At 29.2% G+C, this 21,563-nt stretch overlaps 1 protein-coding gene across 2 annotated transcripts in view; it reads left to right on the top strand.

Moving 5' to 3' along the window:
* Positions 1-21,196, top strand: part of LOC143910551 (muscle, skeletal receptor tyrosine protein kinase-like) — a 73,014-nt gene extending 51,818 nt beyond the window's left edge. For both annotated transcript variants that reach the window (XM_077429067.1, XM_077429066.1), the window contains 7 exons: positions 14,602-14,754; positions 18,079-18,170; positions 18,264-18,428; positions 19,176-19,347; positions 19,698-19,856; positions 20,093-20,241; positions 20,325-21,196. In XM_077429067.1, coding sequence (XP_077285193.1) covers positions 14,602-14,754; positions 18,079-18,170; positions 18,264-18,428; positions 19,176-19,347; positions 19,698-19,856; positions 20,093-20,241; positions 20,325-21,014 — 1,580 coding nt within the window. In that variant the 3' untranslated portion in view covers positions 21,015-21,196. The remainder of the gene's footprint in view (positions 1-14,601; positions 14,755-18,078; positions 18,171-18,263; positions 18,429-19,175; positions 19,348-19,697; positions 19,857-20,092; positions 20,242-20,324) is intronic.
* The last annotated feature ends 367 nt before the right edge of the window (positions 21,197-21,563 follow it).

The raw sequence follows: 21,563 nt of genomic DNA, 5'->3' as shown, positions 1-21,563 counted from the left end.
ATTACGGTACCGATTTGCGATACAAATATACATACATACGTATCACTTTAAAAGTGATGAACAATTGCAAAGTTTTTTTTACGACTAGGAAATTTTGGAGTTTTAAAATAACTTATTTGATGACAAAGGTTACGTTTCTCTGACAACCTTTCATTTGCACACAATTTCAACGAGTCCGCAATATTATCACTGAAACCTGTTGTACAAGAAATTATGTTTCTAATGAAATTTTAATTTAGCCAAAATAATAAAGCATCAATCAAAATGTCACACATGGAATTAACATGTAGGCATGATTGTCGTTGAGTAAAATTTTAAAAATAGATATTAGATATTACAAACATTCATTGTACGTACATATGTATCTATGCAGACTTTTTCAAATCGCACTCAACCTACGTAACATTGCACAAATTTTGACAAAAAACTCATGAATACATACGATTTGATGTATTGACGAACAGTACACATATGTATAATAACAAATAAAATTTATTATAAATGGATGTCTTTAAATTATGTATATGTTATGTTACTAATTCTATGTATTATTGATTGAACTTTTGTTTTTTATGAATCGTATGTATAAATATTTATTTAACTTCTGTATAGTTAATTTATTTTGTTTTCTTTTCTGTTATATTTTCGACCATTGTGGCGCATTGGGAATTTCCGTAATGTCACAGTGGTCTAAAATTTAAATACATAAATTGTAAATCTAACACTAAAGTGTGTGTAAAGCGGTATGAATAGATTTTTTTAATATACATATAATATCATATGTACATACATATGTATACATATCGTATATAATAATTGTTTAATGTCATTTACATGCTCCGTCTCTTTCTCCCCTTGGAATCGTATATCGTGGAAAGAGACGTGGCATATCACTTCGTTCACACGATCGACCGACAAAAACTTAAAATTTAATTTTAAATTATTAATAAATTATTAATTCCGTTGATCCGAATTGTGGTATTTTACCGAGTGCACATTTATGTGCACACAGCCCTTTTGTGTATCTATATATGCATATAAAATTGAATGTTTGTCTGTCTCTCTGTCTGTCTCGAATAGGCTCCTAAACTACTGAACCGATTACGATGGAACTTTCAGGATTTGTTGTATGCATGTCCGGGAAGATTACCGTGAAAAAAAACGGGAAAAAACCTCTTAATAATAATATTCGTAATTCGTATTATCGACGCGAAAGTATAAAGCGCCATTGTGTAGTCAAGGAAATTTGTTTGTTGACAACCACGATAACCAGTTGGTTTTTGATGACACGGCTTTGAAAAGACGTTGTTTGATCTCCAACCATCACTTGAAACGCGATATACAAGTCCGCCAACTCCAACCATTACTTGAAACGCGAAAGCCAAGAAAATTAACAAATACAGAAACAAAGGAAACAACTATTTCATACATTTAAATAAAAAAGGCATTCAACCGATTACGGTGGAATTTTCAGGATTTGATGTATGCATGTCCAACATCAAGTCATCAAGTCACTAGGCAAAGACATTAAGTCAATAGGCAAAACGAACATTTTGACATTCGATCACAGTGCGTTGACAAGAGAAAATTATTTTATCGCTGCAAATATTTATTTATATTTATATTTATTCAAACTCTGCATATGCTGGCGAAGATATGGGAAGAGTATTAGCAGACATGTATTTCCGTGAGTGTAAATATTAAAGGTTACATTTTATTTACCTATTTACTTTAAATTGACATGTAACAAAAATTTAAGGTGGTTATTAGGGTATTAGGCGGTTATTAGGGTAGGGCGGTTAGTAAAATTGCTTCGGTTGTTAGGGTAAAATAAACAACTCTCGCCGAACATAATGAATGAATCGATAAAAATCGATAAATTAATTTTTCGACGAGACGACTTTGTCGCGACTCAAACCGATCACCCCAATAGCCTGAATATAGGTCTAAATTGGACTAATGGTCACGGACATCACGCCAAATCCAATTCTTCATTTCGCCTTTTTTTTTTAAACATTAATTGAAATATTCCTTCTCGCCATATAAAAATACGTAATTTTAATAATTTCATTTAGCGAGGTTTTGAACCATTTTTTTATATATTTAATTTCAATTAAATTAAAATTATAATTTAAATTATTTATATTTTGACGATATTCGAGAAAAAAATTGATTTCATTCACCGCGGGCGCCGGGAATCGAACCTCGGACCCTCCGATCCAAACGCAATGTCCTCACGAGCCCGCGCCACACGCCATATCCTCGCCCAGAATACGTGTTGTAAATACACATCATATGTATATGCACGTAATTTGTTATGTGTAATAATAATATTCAACGTTACGAGGTCAATTACATTTTGTTAACGTTAACTTTAAGAATTGAAAATAACGGTTCCGGTTCCGGATTTTTTTTTTAGTTTTATACGGGTATATAATAATTTTATACCAATGCGATGATATTTCATCGGGCTATTCACTAGTAATATATAAAAACGGAAGGGATACATACATATGTTTGTACGTACATTGCATATTTGTTGGTGCATTCACTTTCAATTTACCATTAGAAAAATGTTATCTATTAATAAGCATTTTATTTCACAAAATAGTGTGACGTGAATTGTATATATTATATTATATGTATTTAACACTCGTAAATTAAAAGTAATCAATAAAAAGAAATATTGGTAAGATCAGATTACATGTTCTTTTGAAAAGAAACCTGTTGGAAACCCTATCATATACCGTTAGGGCCGGGGCTGGTATGTAATAAATATATCAATCAATTAATAAAATCAACTGAATCAATTAAAAAAATCAATTGACTGAGATTTAGCGAAAAAGATTAAACATTTTCATCAGAAATCTCCACATATATGTATATATGTACATATGTATGTACATGAGAACAAGAATATTTAATCTAATTCTTGTGTTCCTGGTTTTCTTCATGTTTTATAACAAGATTCGCATTCACAATATGATATTTATGAAAATTTAATTTTCAAAAAGCGAAATGAAATCGTTAGAACCAAACGGTACAACCACGATAAATGCGATTTATTGCCGTTGAATGCAGAAAGAAGAGTTTTTTCGAAGAAATTTCCTTCGGGATTTAAAAAACGAAAAAAATAAAATTTACCGAAATATTATTTATATGGAAACGAATGAAGCATTCTTACGCTAAGTTAATTCTCATTAGTATAATATATATTTTTTGCATCGACAAGCATGGAGATTTCAAAAAATAAATATTATATAGTTCAGAACAACAGAGGAGGTGAATGACGTGAACTTACGAATTTAATTGTATCATTCCATTTCGAAACCACTCATTGAAATATCAACGGGCACATAACTAGTATGTATAATATAATATGATACATATGTATTCATATATTTTTTATTGTGTTTAATAATACATAGTTTCGTTGTTTTTTTCTCAAATATGGTTTCTGTCCATCCTCGTATTTACGATCTACATTTGTGTACACAATTTTCAATAACATGCACTTGGACGAATCTTAAAAAAATCTAATATTGTCTAGACGTGATGGCTTCAATTTGTTTATGTGCTGGGAATTTTCAATATCGGCATTTTTCGCTATTTTTTTTATTCTTGTGCCCGATGAAATATCGTCGCACTGGCTATGGCATATTAAGTTATTAAATTTGATATTTTTACTTTATCTGTTATTATAAATGCTATTTTTTATGTATGTATGGATGTATTTATGTTTATGTTTAATTGTTATTTTGTTTTTTTTCTTTTTTGTGTTATATTTTTTGACCATTGTGGCGCTTTAGGAATTCCTGTTATGCCACAATGGTCTGTTTAAAATAAATAAATAAATAAATAAAAAAAATGAAAAGAATTGTGCCGGTCCTGTGTTCGATCCGCACGCGGTTTTTTTTTTTTCAGACACCTTTTAAATATGTTTAACTAGTATTTTTATCCGGCTTCGCTCGGTATTTGTAATATAAATCACTTAAACATGGGCAATCTAATAATACACATTTTATTAAATTTATTTGAATAATTTCATTTTATTTAAATTTATTTGAATATTCATTTGTTTTTCTACGAACCAATACATACAAGTTCTCTTTCGAAATTATATATTAGATTTAATTGTTTAATATGAAAAAAATGGTAAAAACTACCTGCCCACCTACATATACATAAACAATACAAAGCACCAATAGAAAATTAATGAATGAATTCAATACATGGCGCTAAATGCTCAGAGACTTATTGCCTTAGAGGAAACATTGGTAGCAAACAGTATATATATAAGTTTTTTGTTGATCTGTTATTATGTTTATATTATGGATGTGGCTATTTGTAGATACAGTATCGACGAATTATTGACTATTTGTATATACAGTATCTACCAATTGTTGACTATGTGTAGGTACAGTATACATACATATATGCAATATTGTCAAATGACACGTCTTTTCAACGGCATACATGGTTCTTAAACTATCTACATTGATAACAATAACACTTAAGCGATTTTGAAGAATCTATGAAATTGTCATTGGTTTTTACTGAAAGATTAGAGGTTAAGTATACGTATCAAATGTATATCAAATACATGTAAAAAATACCATAAACGATACATTTTTTGTGAAACAATACATTTTTCTATTTTTAAAGTAATCATTATCAATGTACATTTTTACTCATTTTAGAGTCACGGTTTATTAATGCTTATTCAAATAATCAAAGTTTCAATTAACATTTATTTTATAATTTTAGAATCTGCAAAATGGAAGAAATTTTTTATCAGTTCACAGAAGGACAAACTTTTGAAACCTATGAAAGTGTGAACCAATATTTTCATAAATTTTGTAAACAAAATTACCACCCGTTTGTTGTGAGATATCACAACAGTAGATAAATTGTTTATAGTTGTTGAAATGGGTTTCAAAGAAAGTCAAAGACCGAATCAGCATTATTTTTACAAAGGATATACGAAGATCAATATGTACAAAAATAAAGAAAAGATATGGAAAATGACAAAAGTCACAAACACAATCACAATCATACTAACACTAAAGAAGAGTTTAAGCTTTACCGAAGAAATTTCAAACTAAAAGAAGAAAGTTTAGAATCGATGACGAATTCAATTTTGGGAAATGCGAAAAACTCCATAATCGCAGAAGTATTAGAAAAAAAGAGCGGTAGTCGTGTTACCCGAAAGGATTTTCAAAACATTCGAAATAAAATATTTCCTCAATGTTCAGAAGAAAATGAAAAATTGTTGCATGATTTTTTTAATCAACTTGAAGAGGTTGGAGGAAAATACTTTGCTTATAACGAGGATGATATTTTTAGCTTCAGATTAAATGATCACTAATTTTAGGAAATCTTCCCTATCCCCCATTAAAATAGATTCAATACGGAAAATTATAAATTAATTAGATATTAATTGCATTCATATCTGAAGAAACGCTAGTGAATTTTAAAGAAAGCATTTAACAATTTAAAGACGTGTCATTTGACAATATTTCATATGTACTGTATCTATAAATAATTCGTCGATATTGTATCTATAAATAGCCACAACCTTATATTATACAAATTGTTTTACCCGGCTTCGCTCGGTATTTGTAATATAAACAGCGTAAACATGGCGAATCTAATAGTAAATATTCATTTGTTTTTTTATTAAATTTATTTGAATCCAAAAAAATATAATATTCAAACAATTTAACTGTCGTCAACTTTGTATTGTTTACGAAGTTCCCAACCAATGATACTTATGTACATACAAAGTCTATTTCGAAATTATATATTAGATTATATTCATACGTTTTGTTGGCATTGTTTTAACTGTGACGTACATATGTCGAATCGAAACAACCATTATAGTACGGCAAGCGTTATCGCACACAGACATACATAGAATAGGATAATATATATATATATATATATATATATATATATATATATATATATATATATATATATATATATATATATATATATATTTATATATGTATATATAAATATATATATATATATATATATATATATATATATATATATATATATATATATATATATATATATATATATATTTATATATATATACATATATAAATATATATATATATATATATATATATATATATATATATATATATATATATATATATATATATATATATATATATATTTATATATATATATACATATATAAATATATATATATATATATATATATATATATATATATATATATATATATATATATATATATATATATATATATATATATATTTATATATGTATATATATATATATATATAAATATATATATATATATATATATATATATATATATATATATATATATATATATATATATATATATATATATATATATACAAATATATACATATATATATATATATATATTTATATATATATATATATATATATATATATATATATATATATATATATATATATATATATACATATATATTTATACATATATGATTTTGTTTTGATGCACCCACTAAATAATTACTCGAGAGCTGATGGATAGTTTTATTGCTTTTTTTTAATGGCCAATAAAAAGTCTCTACCTACACAATTCCATAATGATGAACCCCACATTGAGGTATTACATACATACATACATACATTAGAATCAATAAAACTCACCTATTTAAAAGTGGATCCGGTCGGTCATCAACCACGTTAAATTTTTAAATTGTTAAATCGTTAAATTTTCAACAATATTTCAAGTCAATTCGGAATAGTTATCATAAATTTCTCACAACTCACTAAGGTTCTTTCATGTGTTTCGTGTGTGACACGGTTTATTTTTATTTTTATTGTAGCGTTGCGTTACCGAACATTAAAGGAAGACTGCGTCTTATGTGATTCCATTTAAATTTATTTTAATTTGACTGTCGTTTCATTTTATTATTCTACCTGACTCGGAAAAATACCATTAACAACTGCTTGAGGTTGATAACTTTTCGTTATTGAAAAAAGCTTTCAAAACAAGAAAGAGTTCAGATTATTATTCTTTTCGTTAAGTCTCCTTTAAGTTGAAAGTAAAAAGCTGTCAATCTTTAATAAAGAACGTCAAAGTAATCTGTGAATAACCATTCATAAAATACTTGTCATTGAAGTTTTCAGAACACTTCATTTTTAAATACAAACTTAAATTGATATGAAACGAATTTAAGTGTCAAATTTTATCAGTGTATATGTACATATAAAGCTATATTTGATAGTCAAACCATACATTCAATTTAAGTTTTAGTTAAAGTTCACAGCACTGACCTAAGTAATTTACTTTAACTTTACGATGCATGAATTGATAAGTGAGTGTCAGGGCCGGTAAGAGGGTGAGGCAAGCGAGGCACTTATCTCAGGCGAACGTAAAAAAAATTTTTTTGATAGGATTAAAGGACATTTGAAATTTCAAAGTTGTCTGGCTATATATTAGCTATTTTTTGTAAATGCACTAAAAACTCGGGTTTTTTACATTTTATTTCTGAGTGAATATGCATTATTGGTTCACATAAATCAGTAATGATTGATTTGAGAAACCCTGACTTGTTACCCAGATGTCAATTTTTTATGAATACACATGTACATACATACATATACGAGTATGTATATAAGCAGGGCCTTTTTTTTATAAAAAAGGTGCCAGAATTCACTTCTTGTCAAGTTTTTTATTATAAAAAATTATATTCAAATATTATATATTATATTATATTATATTCAAATATTATATATTATATTATATATTATATTATATTATATTCAAATATAATTTAAATGAAATTTAAAAGCTTCACATGCTTCGAAGCGAATATTAAGAATAGGTTAGTAATTAAAGAAAATTAATTATTAATTATTATTATTTTACGAACACGTGCACCAACAAAAGCCTTTCTAGCGCAATTACCGCTCGAGTTAGTACGTTTAGATAAAAAAATATATATTGAAATAGAAAACCAATCCTTATAAACGCTATTATGCGTTTATTTGGACAGTTTTTATTTAACCACGTTTATAAGGATTGGTTTTCTGTCCCAATATACTTTTTTTTATCTAAACGTACTAACTCGAGCGGTAATTACGTTAGAAAGGCTTTCGTTCGTGTCCGTGTTTGTAAAATAAAAAAACTGGCCAAATAAACGCATAATAGCATGAAAAAATATATATTTTGAACTTTTAAAATTTGCTAAATAATTAATTGTAAGTATTTTAAAGCAATGAAATGTCATAAAAAATAGGAAAAACATCTGACTATTGATTCCAATACTCATTTTGAACAGAGCAATGCTAGAATTGGAGTTAAAGAATGCAAAAGCCAAAAAACTGTAAAAATTGCGCATTTTTTTAAACGCTTATATCTCTAAAACGAGAGCGAACCATCAAAAATCATATTCGAATTTAGTGGGCCAAACTTAGTAAAGATTGATTAGTCTCCGCTCTGGTAACTCATAAACGTGATTTTTTGTTGCTCAGTGCTATCAGTAGAGGTAGGATAGTCACAGTGCTATCCATTGTTCCATTGTTGTAAATCCTTTGTAAAAAAGGTTCGGCAAACCTTTAACAATGTATTTACAACCTTTGAACAATACGCGGCACCTTCTGGGTCCGGTGACTAGTTATCAGTGAAATTCTATTTATTGATTGAACAATATCTTCAAATATTTTTTCCACATTTCATCACTTATACGATTTATAATGTTAATGCATGCGTTTGTGGATTGTAAAATATGACCCATTTTGATTCCATTTAGTTCTTGGATAATTATTTTACTTTTCAATATTATTTGTACTATTCAAAAGGATTTCCTTTGTTATTTTATACGCAGTTCGAAATTTTTTGCTGTTATTACTTTTTCACGAGATAATGATTTTAAAAATGTATTTTCAATTTTCTTTTTTTCGGCTTCAGAAATAATTTTTAAGGCTGCTTTGTGTGCAATAGATTATCTGTGATCGAAATTTTCGAAGTGAGCTCAATTGTAGCTTCCTATCTTTCCCAGAATATGTGATTTCATTGTTAGCCCATTTTTTGGAAAGTTTCAGTTCCAAAAGTTCTAACGTTTCTGAAAAGTGAGCAACCAAGTATCATTTTTTGAACAAAAATCTACATATTGTTGTAATGACCAACAATTTTGCCAATAATTTTGAGTTCGACTTTGCTCCTCGAGATCAAATTGAGACTCTTCAGGAACATCAACTCGTACCGATATTTTCATATTTTCTGTCGTCGTTTCTGTTATTATTTTTGGCTTTTTATTACGGGAATCTGCATTAGCGTTTGAGAAGTAACAAGGGATTTTTTAATTTTTAAACTTCAGGTTAAACTAATATGTTAAAAAAATAATATTCGTTTGAAGCATAAAAAATGCCGAAAAAAAAGTGCCGCAATTCCGTTCCACTGCGTTACATGGGAAAAAAATCTCTGCACATATGAAGACTTTTGAAGATACTCTTCTTCGAACATTAGCCCATTGAGCTCATATTCTACACCAAGCTTTCCCAGACATCTGAAAAGATTTGTCGCCTGCGGCGCATGCTTATTTTTACTAAGCATATTGAATAAAGATAATATTTTATTTCTGTTATTTTAATCTTCAAAATATGTTTATTCATGTAATATATGTCATTTTTCGCTATTATGCTCTCTTTTCTATTAAGATTATGCCCTCCCGTAAGTATTGTATGTGTAATATATTATTTTTGCTAAACATTATACTTTTGACAAAAGGTCTAGTCCCGGCCCTGGTGAGTATATAATCTTACCAGCATGTGCTAGTGAAATCTTCCGAACACTATTTGGCAGCTGATTGGTTTGACAATTAAACTAATCGCGAGCGATCTTGACAGTTATCCTACCACACAATACAAGGATCAACTTTTCCAAGTTTTTTGTCGAGATAAATCGGTTATTTGGAAGCACAGGACATTTATTAAAGTTTTCCATTAGGTCCATCGTAAGAAATTCTAAATTTACATTTTTCGCATCAGCCTAAAGTAATAATAAATACATACATAGATATACATATGTATAGGTACATACGAAAAATTGGTCGTTTTTCTCGATTGTCAGCCTTTCTACTATTTTCGCGCTCGTTTTCCTTTTCGAATTCCACGTAAAAACAAAAAGAATAAAAAACAATAAAATATTTTTTTTCGACCGCACACCGACAATATATCAATAAAATGGAGCTGTAAAGTGGAGAGTTATAAACACCGTGATATTTTAAAATTTCTTTCTTTCGCTTCTACATATATCCAGATGTTCCGCACCTGTCTCTTGATTGAAAGTAATTTTAGTTTTTGTTGGAACATTTTAAATTCATAAACACTAAAGGATAAATTCAGTCAGTGAGAATTTTAATATATTTAATGCTTATTTATAGTCAAATTTTCACAACAGCATACAAATGTTACATATTCATAATTGGAATTTAATTAATAAACAATTGAGAATATTCATTAAGATAATTTTTACTTTATTAACATTTCAAAATAATTTGCGTGTAAACATTTTTGATGATTTCATAATTAAAATGATTAAATTAAAATGTTTGGGTCAAACTCATTACCTGACCCTGGCGCCAAGATTTATAACGTATATTTTTAATTTATCTCATATTTAAAATTCCACACGAAAACACTGCTATCTAAAACTAAACAATTATTATATTGTGTGTAAAAATACCTATATTTTATCCATAATCTATTCCTATAGATACATACATATATTAATATTTGGTAAATTATACATATGTTCATTGTATCATAAATAAAAATATTGTATCATACCATATTTATTTCACTCAGCTTCGCATAAACCGCCCAAACAAATGGCTAATCTAATAGTAAACATTCATTTGCTTTTTTTATTATATTTATTTGAATAAAAAAAATATATTTAACAACAGCCAATCAGAAACGAATTACACACACGCAACGAATGGTCTTTGTTTTATTTATTTATTTAAAGTTTGGACCATTCTAGCATTACAGGAATTCCTAATGCACCACAATGGTCAAACATATAACAAAAAAGAAAAGAAACAAAATAATAACTAACGATATTAGACATAACAAAAACAAAACATACATGTATGTATATACACATATATGTATATAGGTATATACATATACTAGTGGTTTTACCCGGCTACACTCGGTATTTGTAATATATACAGCTTAAACGTGGCAAAAAAATGTAATAGTAAACATTCATTTGTTATTTTATTAAATTTATTAGAATCGAAAAAAATAATATTCAAAGAAATCGATATCGTCGTCATACAAGCTTTGATTTGTTTTCGATGCTCCCACGTAAACATTTCAACCCTACATGCAAACTCTATCTCTTTCAAGCTGATATTAACGCTGTCTTGGAGTTCAGTTCTAGTTTAGGCATTGAAATTAATATAAATAATTGTGCAAGTATGAGCTATGGACGTGCACATTCGCTCTATTGTCACGGATATTCCATTGGATCCGTCTTCCGTTGAAGCATGTGCAGGGTTGTAGAATAGCCACCTTTTAGGGCGAAATCACACAGCGCGGTATGTGGGACATTTTTTTTAGATAGTTTTTAACATACAGAAAAAATATGGTGTACGTGGGTCACATACGCGGGATCGTGTGGTATATATGAACATGGTACCATCTTTTCATTGGAGCGGTTTCGTTGAAATTCTATAGTAATGTTTATCCTTGCTTGACAGTGATATATACCAAAACGACCCTTTGGACCAATTTCGGTCAAATTTTATCCTTGCTTAACAGTGATCGATAACGGTGTATCCCATATTTGAAAAAATATAGCAGAACTTGTCGAAATAATAAGATCGTACGAAATAGAAATTACATTAAGGATTTCAAGCTTTTATTGTTTAATAATTCAGTTTTAAACTGAATTAGTAAACAATCATCAAAAATAGATAAACAGGGACACTTGGGTATCACTTTTGATCCTCAACTCACCTTTCACAACCAGATCAAGACAGTCGCTGACGTTTCCTTTCGTCGACTTGGATTTGTTTTGAGATATGCTAGGTTATTCTCCAATCCTTTGTCTTCTCGCTTGCTTTTCAACTTGTGAGTAAGCTAGAGTATAATGCGATTGTGTGGAATCCGCATGAAGCAAATTACTCTCTGATGATTGAGAAAGTGCAAAAAGCATTTCTTCGTTTCCTATATAGGAAAGAATATGGGTATTACCCATATCTCTACCCTACTCCTTTCCTTATGGGCATGCTTGGGTATAATTCCTTTGAACTTCGGAGAAACTTCTCATTAATTCGTTTTGTTCTCCAGCTACTACGTGGTAATACGTCATGCCCGTTGTTGCTGGAACAGTTGGGACTTTATGTCCCTAATAATTATGTGCGTGGTAGACATCATCATTTGATGGTTGTACCTCATTCTCGTACAGTTCTTTTTCGAATGGCTCATATTCCAAGAGCTATTCTACTTCTTAATGAAATCGTTGCTGCTGAGTCTGAATGTGATATTTTCCACCTTAGTGAGCTTAAATTGTGGGGTATTATTTTAACCTACTTGTCTGGTAGTCTGCATTCATCATTGTTTCATGATTAATTGAAATTTATGAGTGGAATTTTTGTCTGTGTATATATGTACATATGTTTATATTTATTTTTCTTTCTTTTTTCTTTTATAAGACATTCCCTTCTTTGTTGTTTTTCATAATTTGTAATTATTATTATTATCCGTTATTATATAGCTTATTATTTTTATGGTTGTGTTAAATGTGTTGTTTTTATTTTTGTCATGTCTAGTTTCTTTAGTTATTATTTTGTTTCTCATCTTTTCTGTTATATTTTTGACCTTGATTGATTGTGGCGCATTAGGAATTCTTGTAATGCTGCAATGGTCTAAACTTTAAATAAATAAATAATCATGTACAAAGTCTCTTTCGAAATTATAATATATGTATATTAGATATACTAGTAGCCTGTGTGCATATAACTGTGCACTCGGTAAAATATCGCAATTCGGATCAATGGAATTATTAATAATTTAAAATTTAATTAATTTCTTTGAAAAAAATCTTTAATTTTTGTCGGCCGATTATATGAACAAAGTGATATGCCGCGTCTCTTTCCACGATATACAATTCCAAGTGGAGAAAGAGACGGAGCATGGTGGTAGCAGCGAGTACTTCGTACACACGCACGCACGCATGCATGTATTACATAACGCTAATTTGTACCACCATATAAAAATGATTGTATTTCATGAAATTTGTTTTTGCAAGTGTAATTACATATATAGTATTTTCATGGTAAGGAATGTGAAGACAAGATAGATGTAGTAGATCTGTTTTGGTAAAAAAAAATTATAATATGCTCAAACTTTAATATATTTATATACTATTTAGTCATACTTCAATTAGATTGTAAATCATTCATTCCTGCATGTCCGCCATTACTGATTTTTTTCGCGTACCACAGGTTGGGAACCGCTGTATTAGACAATTATTATATACTATGTAAAATACAAAATCACAGATTTATTTAGTAATTTTATTATGTGTAACACTAGTCGAATTTCTCGGCACTACTCGGGCGGTTGAAAATTTTTTTCAATTTTTTTTTTGCGGGGAGCCTCTTGCCTCTAAACTCTAATCTAGGGTTCCCAATCAAATACTCGAATATTCGATCCTTTTTCAATATTCATAAATTCGAATATTTATAAAATTATTCGAATATTATTTGTTTTTTTTTCAATATTGTATTAAAATTCAAATTTTCTAACCATAAATATTAATCTATCACTACTAATTATAAATTGAGAACGTGTATTTGTTACATTACATACTGAGGTGATCTACTTTTACAATTACTTGCTTAAAATTAAAACTACATGACAATAATAATGAATTTTCAGAAGCTACATTATTTCATTGTTTTATTAAAAATATAGTAATATTGCAAAATTATTTACACTAGCCATATAGCCATGTCTTACTGATCAGAAGTGTGAAATTATTTTTTCACGAAAAGAACATAATTCTTCTGTAGCCTTATATATAATATATTCGACTATTCCAATATTTTACCAAATCCATATTCGACATTCGAATGTTTGGGATCCCTACTCCAATATCTTTCCAGTTTACATACTAAGTAAATTACGATACCGTGAGATATATGTATGTGTTTGTTATTAAAACTAGGTAAGGATTTTAGGGAATATTTAAGGAATATTTTGTTTACATTTAATTATTTTGTCAGGCTACAGATCCCAAAATTGTCTCAAAAATAGTTGGTAACCCCAATACCCACATAAAAAACACTTAACGCGCATAGAGTTCTACAGATTACTGCCATAATTATATTTTTGTCTTCAGATAAGGATATAGCATATAATTGGATACTACAGCTGAATTAAATCAAATATAAATATGAACAAGCACATATGTATGTACGTACATACATGTATAAATAGAACGCAAATTTACCTCTCTCCATTTGGAAACATATATTTATTTAGTAAGCCAATTAGTAGAATTGTTTGAATTTGCTTAACACATAGTTTTGTTGTCTTCGACAGAATGGAGGAAACCTCAACCTGGAGGCTGTAGTCCAGGTATTTGCGGAACAGAACCGGCCTGTAGGAACTTACCAAATTCCACCCACATTTGCGTGTGTCCACAAGATGATTCTCATCCCACGGCAGACCTCAAATGTCCAACCAGAATCACAGGTAATTAATCAAATTGTGAATAATATATGTTTTGCAAACGCCAGTAATTCTTTAATTACTGTATGTGTGTATAAAATGGTAGATTTATAGAAGGCATAGAAAATAGTTTAGTTTAATTTCGTTTTCACGTCTTATTTTTAAACCAACATTAATGTATATAAATAAGTAATTCTGTAGGAATATCATTGGAAAATGCATATTTGAATTTTTACATATTTTAATATTTTTTCATTACTTTACATACCAATAGTAAACAAATCCAAATGTTGTCAGAGGAACGAGCGAAGGCAAGCTTAGAACAGGCTTGTAATAATAAAAATACTGCGCATGAATCTTAAATATAATATAACATGTTATTTGTAATAAATGTTATGAAAAACAAGCTTGAAATGAAAAATTTTAAAACCAAAAAATACACTGATCAGTATAACATCTATATACCTTTTTGTATTATAACAGAAGTTTGATAATAAAAAATATGAATACATATTTGTATTATTATTGAATATATGAAAATCCCCATACTGATTACACATAATATCATAGTATTCGGCCTAAAGGTGATAAATTTTCCCGAAACTCATATTGCGTGTAATATGCATACAAAAGTGACTGTTGGATTATCAGTTAGTGTACCTAGTGTTTAAGTATACGATAAACATTACTAATTTTCAACTACCTATCTGGAACTTGATATCAATCGGGCAAAAAAATCAATCCGTGACAAGTGCGATAGCATCATCTCTAATAACGGTTCGTTACGAAAAATGTCAAAAAATACTGAACGTGTTCACTAAATTAAAATGAAAGTGACTTATTTTCCACCTTTAAATTATAAATCGGCGATAAACTTGTAACATGCTTACGAGGAAAACTCAGTTTGACCGTAAGATTATGCACTTTTCCAATTTTCATTGAAAATTTTATAAACGTGTTACAAGCTTATTTCCGATTATACAGGAATATATGCATTATATGCAGGGACGTCATTTCAGCTTTTTCTTAGGGGGGAGGGGGAGGAAAAAATTGGTCAAGTTGAATTTTTTTCAAAAAATATTTTTTACATACATATATATGTATATATATCAAAATAAAAATGGAAATTATACTTTGCATACACCTTATTGAGTTATAAAATATGAAAAAATAAGCTTATTTTTGAAACATTATAAAGAGAAATTGGAAAAATAAAAATTCATTATTTTAGACATTAGATAAAATAATTATTTTTATAATATTTCATTTTCCTATTATTTCCATATACAACATGTGTTTTTTGTTCATATTATTATAATATATTACAATATTAAGTGGTTATAAAGATAAAAATTTTCAAATATTCAAATTCATATTTCGTATTATGCAGAAAGGCAAAAAGGCGCCGCAGACAAATCAAACTGTATCACTTAACTTAATTTCTACCGACTGTCTTTTTACTTTATCTATGCACGTAGTAACAATATATTAAGTTTTGTGATCATGCGAAAATTCGAACTCGAGTTTTTGACTCATTCACACTATTTTTTTTCTACTCTTTAAATATGTGTGCTCTTCACGACAAAATTCAAGTATAATCCTTGTATCATAGTGATGAAAATAATAAAAAAATATATTTAATTTAACTATCCGGAATTGGGATTTTTTCTTCTAAGAAAATTAAAAAATGTTGTGACCACACGGTTTTTCCACACCCCTTAACGTATCAAGTCCATATACTTATTCATGTACTAACTTGATAAGGTTTTGGTCAGAATGAAATTTTATTAAAAAACAAAATCTTTCTTTTGGAGCAAGTTCGTTACATATGAAAATTAAATCCATCTCATTCGTTGTTTTCTGAGAGTCCGCAATAAAATCAGTTCGGATTGAAACGATTCAGTAAAATATTGATTTAAAACCTTTCATGAAAACAAACAATAAACACGAACTTTCAGAAAATTATAAGTTACACATGTTTCTGAGATAAAATAAAGTAAGGCGAAACCTTTTTAACAATTCGCTCCATGGGTCAAAAAATTTATAAGAATTTTACCCAAAGCATACCATTCAAAAAAGAAAATATATATTCGTATATAGAAAATATACGAAATCATAAAATCTTTTTTTTCAAAGTAGCTTATTGAAGTGATTATTTTATTGGCCACTAAGCTACCCAAGACATAATAAATAAACGTAGCATTCATAGATCCATAGTATTTCATTTATCATTAAAATCATAATATTTTCCAAATTCACACTATTTCTAAATTTAGGGGGGGCGAGTGCCCCCCCATACCCCCCCCTCCAAATGACGTCCCTGATTATATGTATGTATTCCATATATTATTTCATTTTCATCTCCCGAAACGTTTTAAAAATTGGTGTTTTCTGAACATTTGAACTTGTTGCATCATTGTCGTAAAACGCATTTTTTATTTGACAATTGTTGTATTAATGAAATATATTTAATTTTATTTTTCGTAATTATTGGTTTTTCTTCCTTAGATGTCTATATTATATTCTATTGTATTTATTCTTTTTTTATTATGTTTGAATTTTTTTATTTGTATTTCCTCACATGGCACATACAATGTATGTAATAAAGTAAATAAATAAATAAATATTTTTTGTGAACATAATTTTGGATATTATTATAAAAACTAAATTAAATTAATTTAATTCGCCGCAGGTGAATTAAAATTAAAAAAAGACAACATTTTTTCCGTTTTCTTGTGCATACATAATCCAAAAGTTACTTTTATCAAATTGACTAATTTTTCTTATAAACTTTAGTGAGTTATTTTAATTTTCTTCAGTATCTTAACTTAATATTGGTAAAACGTGAACGAACAACTCACTGATATTAATGATTCAACCCAATAAATATACGTTCAACAAACTAAACGGTAAAATAATAATTCAAACGAGAAGAAAGCTCGTTGTTCCGACACATCCATAAATTTTACGCTTGAAAATTTATTCTATTTTTTTCATGTCCTTTAGGCGCCTTTTCCTTTTCGACGCCTATGTGCATCCCACACTTCGCACACGCTACGCGCTCGCCTGTCTGTAAATAGTATATGTATACAAAAAAATATATGTATGTTTTGTATACATATATATAAAAACATACATATATAAATTTATTGAAATTCTACTTAAGCGGGTTTATACCTTTCCACTTACATCCGGGCGGTGCATATCAAATCGTAAACCTTAAGATCATTTACACTATACATGTCGAATCAAAATGAAAATGTACAATTCTCCCTTTTAATAATTTCATTTAAATTTTCCCTTAATAAGCATAAAATATATTCATAATTTTATTATTAAATGTTTTAGTTCCTCTCACGCCGATGCCCATCCACAACGTAATTCCTCCTAACGGAGGAAATAACACATCCGCTGTAAATATAAGCACCACTACAGAAACAGTAAGTGTGAAGTATAAAATATGATATTAAATAATGTATGTACATATTTACACTATTGAATTATTGATAAACGTTTTTTTTTTCATTTTACAGATAAACAGATCGAATACAATAGAGAAAAACATAGATTTGGTGACCATAGCAGCACCTGCGTGTGTGGCTGTTTTGATTTTGTTGACTTTATTTGTCTGCTGTTGGAAATGGAAGTCTATCAATGGATTTATGTGCAAGGAGAAAAATTCACGAAAGGCGGAGGCTGTAAGTCCTTGAATAAACTTATTTGTTACTATTACTATACTCTTTCTTTTCATTTCCCTTCTTTCTATATCATCTTCTGTTCCACTGACACTACATATTATATAATGTGTTCAAAATATACTTATAAACATTAAACAAAAGTCTAAATAATGATTCTAATTGGGACATTAGGTATCTTACCAAGTCATAAAATTTCATAACAAGTTAGCAAAATAATTATGTATAATACAAATATGTATGTACATATGTGTGTAAATAAGGAAATGCCTAAATATGCAGATTTTTGTGGTCGAATTGAAGTTTGTTGGGGTTTTGACAAAAAAGATTTAACTTTTTTTATATTGTAACAACTTCAAAGGCAATCAATATCGTCTTAAAAACTTTGTCCTGCTTACAAAGTACGAAGTGCGTAATATACAAATAATAAGGTCACGTAAAAATTCGGAAAAAATTGTGTCAAACATTACTAAACAATATGTGTGTACATATATACAAACTTTGAATTTATGTGACCGCACAATTAAATTTCACTTTGATATACGTACGTATGTACGTGGCAGATTAATTGTAAGTCAAACCACACAACACACATAGTAGCGATAGGAAAATATCAACTTGAAAGGTGTTCCTCACACCAGGTATATATGTACATAGCTAGTAAATTGAATAGTACAATTTTACAAACTTATAGTATAATTTCGGTGAATTTAAAATTCATTGATTATTATTTTTTGTTTTGGATACCAGCCACGAACGGGAGAGCCGCTGCTAGCGGAAAGATACATTGCCAATCCTCAATATAGCAGCGCTTACAATGTGCCATCAAACGCTAAGGGACCTGCTGTACCGCTGCTCCACAAAGATTCCCTCTCATTCATCGAGGAAATTGGAGAAGGCTGCTTCGGCAAAGTTTACAAAGGTAAACTTCGTTGTTAAACACGAAGACTCGGTGATATGTATATTTTTTATAAAAATTATATTTTCACATGTTGCCATTACGGAATGATCCTGAGCGACATCTATGGTATTAAACTTGTACGTAAATTTGAAATCATATTCAAATAGTGGTGACATATGTAGTTGGTAGGATGGTTTTATCAATTTGATGAGGAACCGTTTCAGCAGTGAAATCAGTTAATTTGGCAAACTCTGGTAGAAAGCGATCTACTTGTAGTCACAAATTTCCATGTCTGGCCAGCAGCACTAGAGAAATACTTAAATACAAATATGAAATACAAATAATATTTGATCAATCTAGAATTATTTTAGGGATGCTAAAAATGGATGCTTCTAATTCATCAATGGTGGCCATCAAAGTGCTGAAAGATAGTGCTAGTCGTACCGCTGAAGAAGATTTCATCAGAGAAGTCAACATTATGAGCTCTTTTAGACATGACAACATTTTAACATTAATAGGAATTGTTGGTGGTAAGTTTTTCATCATATTAATTCTACATATAGCACCTTAGTTTAATTTGTAATGTTCCTATATTCTTCCTTTTCCTTAACTATATCCTTAGTTACAATTCAAAAACTATGCCACATTTCCTACTTCAACCTATCCATTTGCTCCTTTATACTCGTCACTGTCACATACCTTCTATTGGCACGCTATCCTCATTTGATATATTTTTCTTATTAACCAACTGAAGTTTAATTTGCAGATAATGGCATAAATCCTTCGATGGTATTTGAATTTATGCCTTATGGAGATCTTGCTGGTGTCCTGAGAAGTAATGCCAAGTCTATGCGACAAATAATTCCTGGTTTGCCACCGCTAGATAGTAAATATCTACTGTCTATAGCTTTGCAGGTATAACTTAAAAACAACTTATATAATATAAACAAAATAAAATTTAATACAAATAACCAAAATTTGATTGATTTACATTTTAGGTGGCTCGCGGTATGAGCTATCTCGCATCTCAAAGGTTTGTGCATCGAGATCTTGCGTGTCGAAATTGTCTGGTCGGCGAAGATCTGATTGTAAAAATCGCCGATTTCGGAATGAGCAGAGACGTTTACACCTGCGATTACTATAAAATGGGTGGTAACCGACCGATGCCAATAAGATGGATGTCACCTGAAAGTATTCTCTACGCTAGATTCACTCTAGAATCGGACGTTTGGTCTTATGGAGTGGTTTTATGGGAGATATACAGTTTGGGCAAGCAGCCATTTTATGGCCACAACAACGATGGAGCCAGTAAACTTATACTACAGGGAATAATGTTGATCGCACCAGACGATTGTCCTGCATTTGTGTTTGATTTGATGAGAGCATGCTGGAGGACCGATCCGAAAAACAGAATAAAATTCAAAGACATTTGTGAAAAACTACAATCTGTGTTTGACAGTGGTGGTTGGGAAGAGTCAGACGAAATGGACGACGAAAGTAGAAACAACGACAACGATTCGTGGATCATGTCATATGACACTAGAAACAAATGGTCGTCAGAATCGGTCGCCCAGTTGCCTTTACCCCCTTTGGAAATAACAACACCGACAGATATAATGGATCCAGAGGGATATTTGGTTCCAACAGTTCCAGTATTTCGAGATTATCTCACAACACTACCTGATTAGCCGATAGAAATTAAATGAAAATATTTTAGGGAAAATAGTCACATAAGTGAAAATGTTACCATCTATCTCCTCATAATTTATCTTTTAGACTATTTGCATTCCATATTTAATGCAATATGTGTGTGAGTTTTTAACATAATATATAAATTATGTAATGTACAAATTTGAAATTATTTGTGGCCAAAATTTTACTTAAGAAACTCAAATATATAATTTTAATTACAACACTGAAAATGTAAAAAAGTAAATTTGTCATACATTATAATTAAATATTATATTTATCCACACATTATTCTAAGTAAATGTTACCAAAGATTTCTGAGCTTGTGTGAAATTGAAATGTGATATAAATATTTAGATTTGTTATGAAATAGGATATGTTAAAAATAATAAGTAATATTTATTAAATTATTATTTTCAATAAATATATTTTTAAAACTCGAGTCAAAAACATAGCCATCTTTATAAAATTGTTTTAATTTATATATGTAAGTACTTCATGTTTTTGTTCTATATTTTAAATTACTTCATGTATTTTTATTTAACTAG

The sequence above is a fragment of the Arctopsyche grandis genome, chromosome 4, assembly GCF_051622035.1.
Source record: "Arctopsyche grandis isolate Sample6627 chromosome 4, ASM5162203v2, whole genome shotgun sequence".
NCBI classification, from domain to species: Eukaryota; Metazoa; Arthropoda; class Insecta; order Trichoptera; family Hydropsychidae; genus Arctopsyche; species Arctopsyche grandis.
The sequence above is the reverse complement of the archived record's forward strand: the minus strand, read 5'-3'. Positions and strand labels throughout refer to the sequence as shown.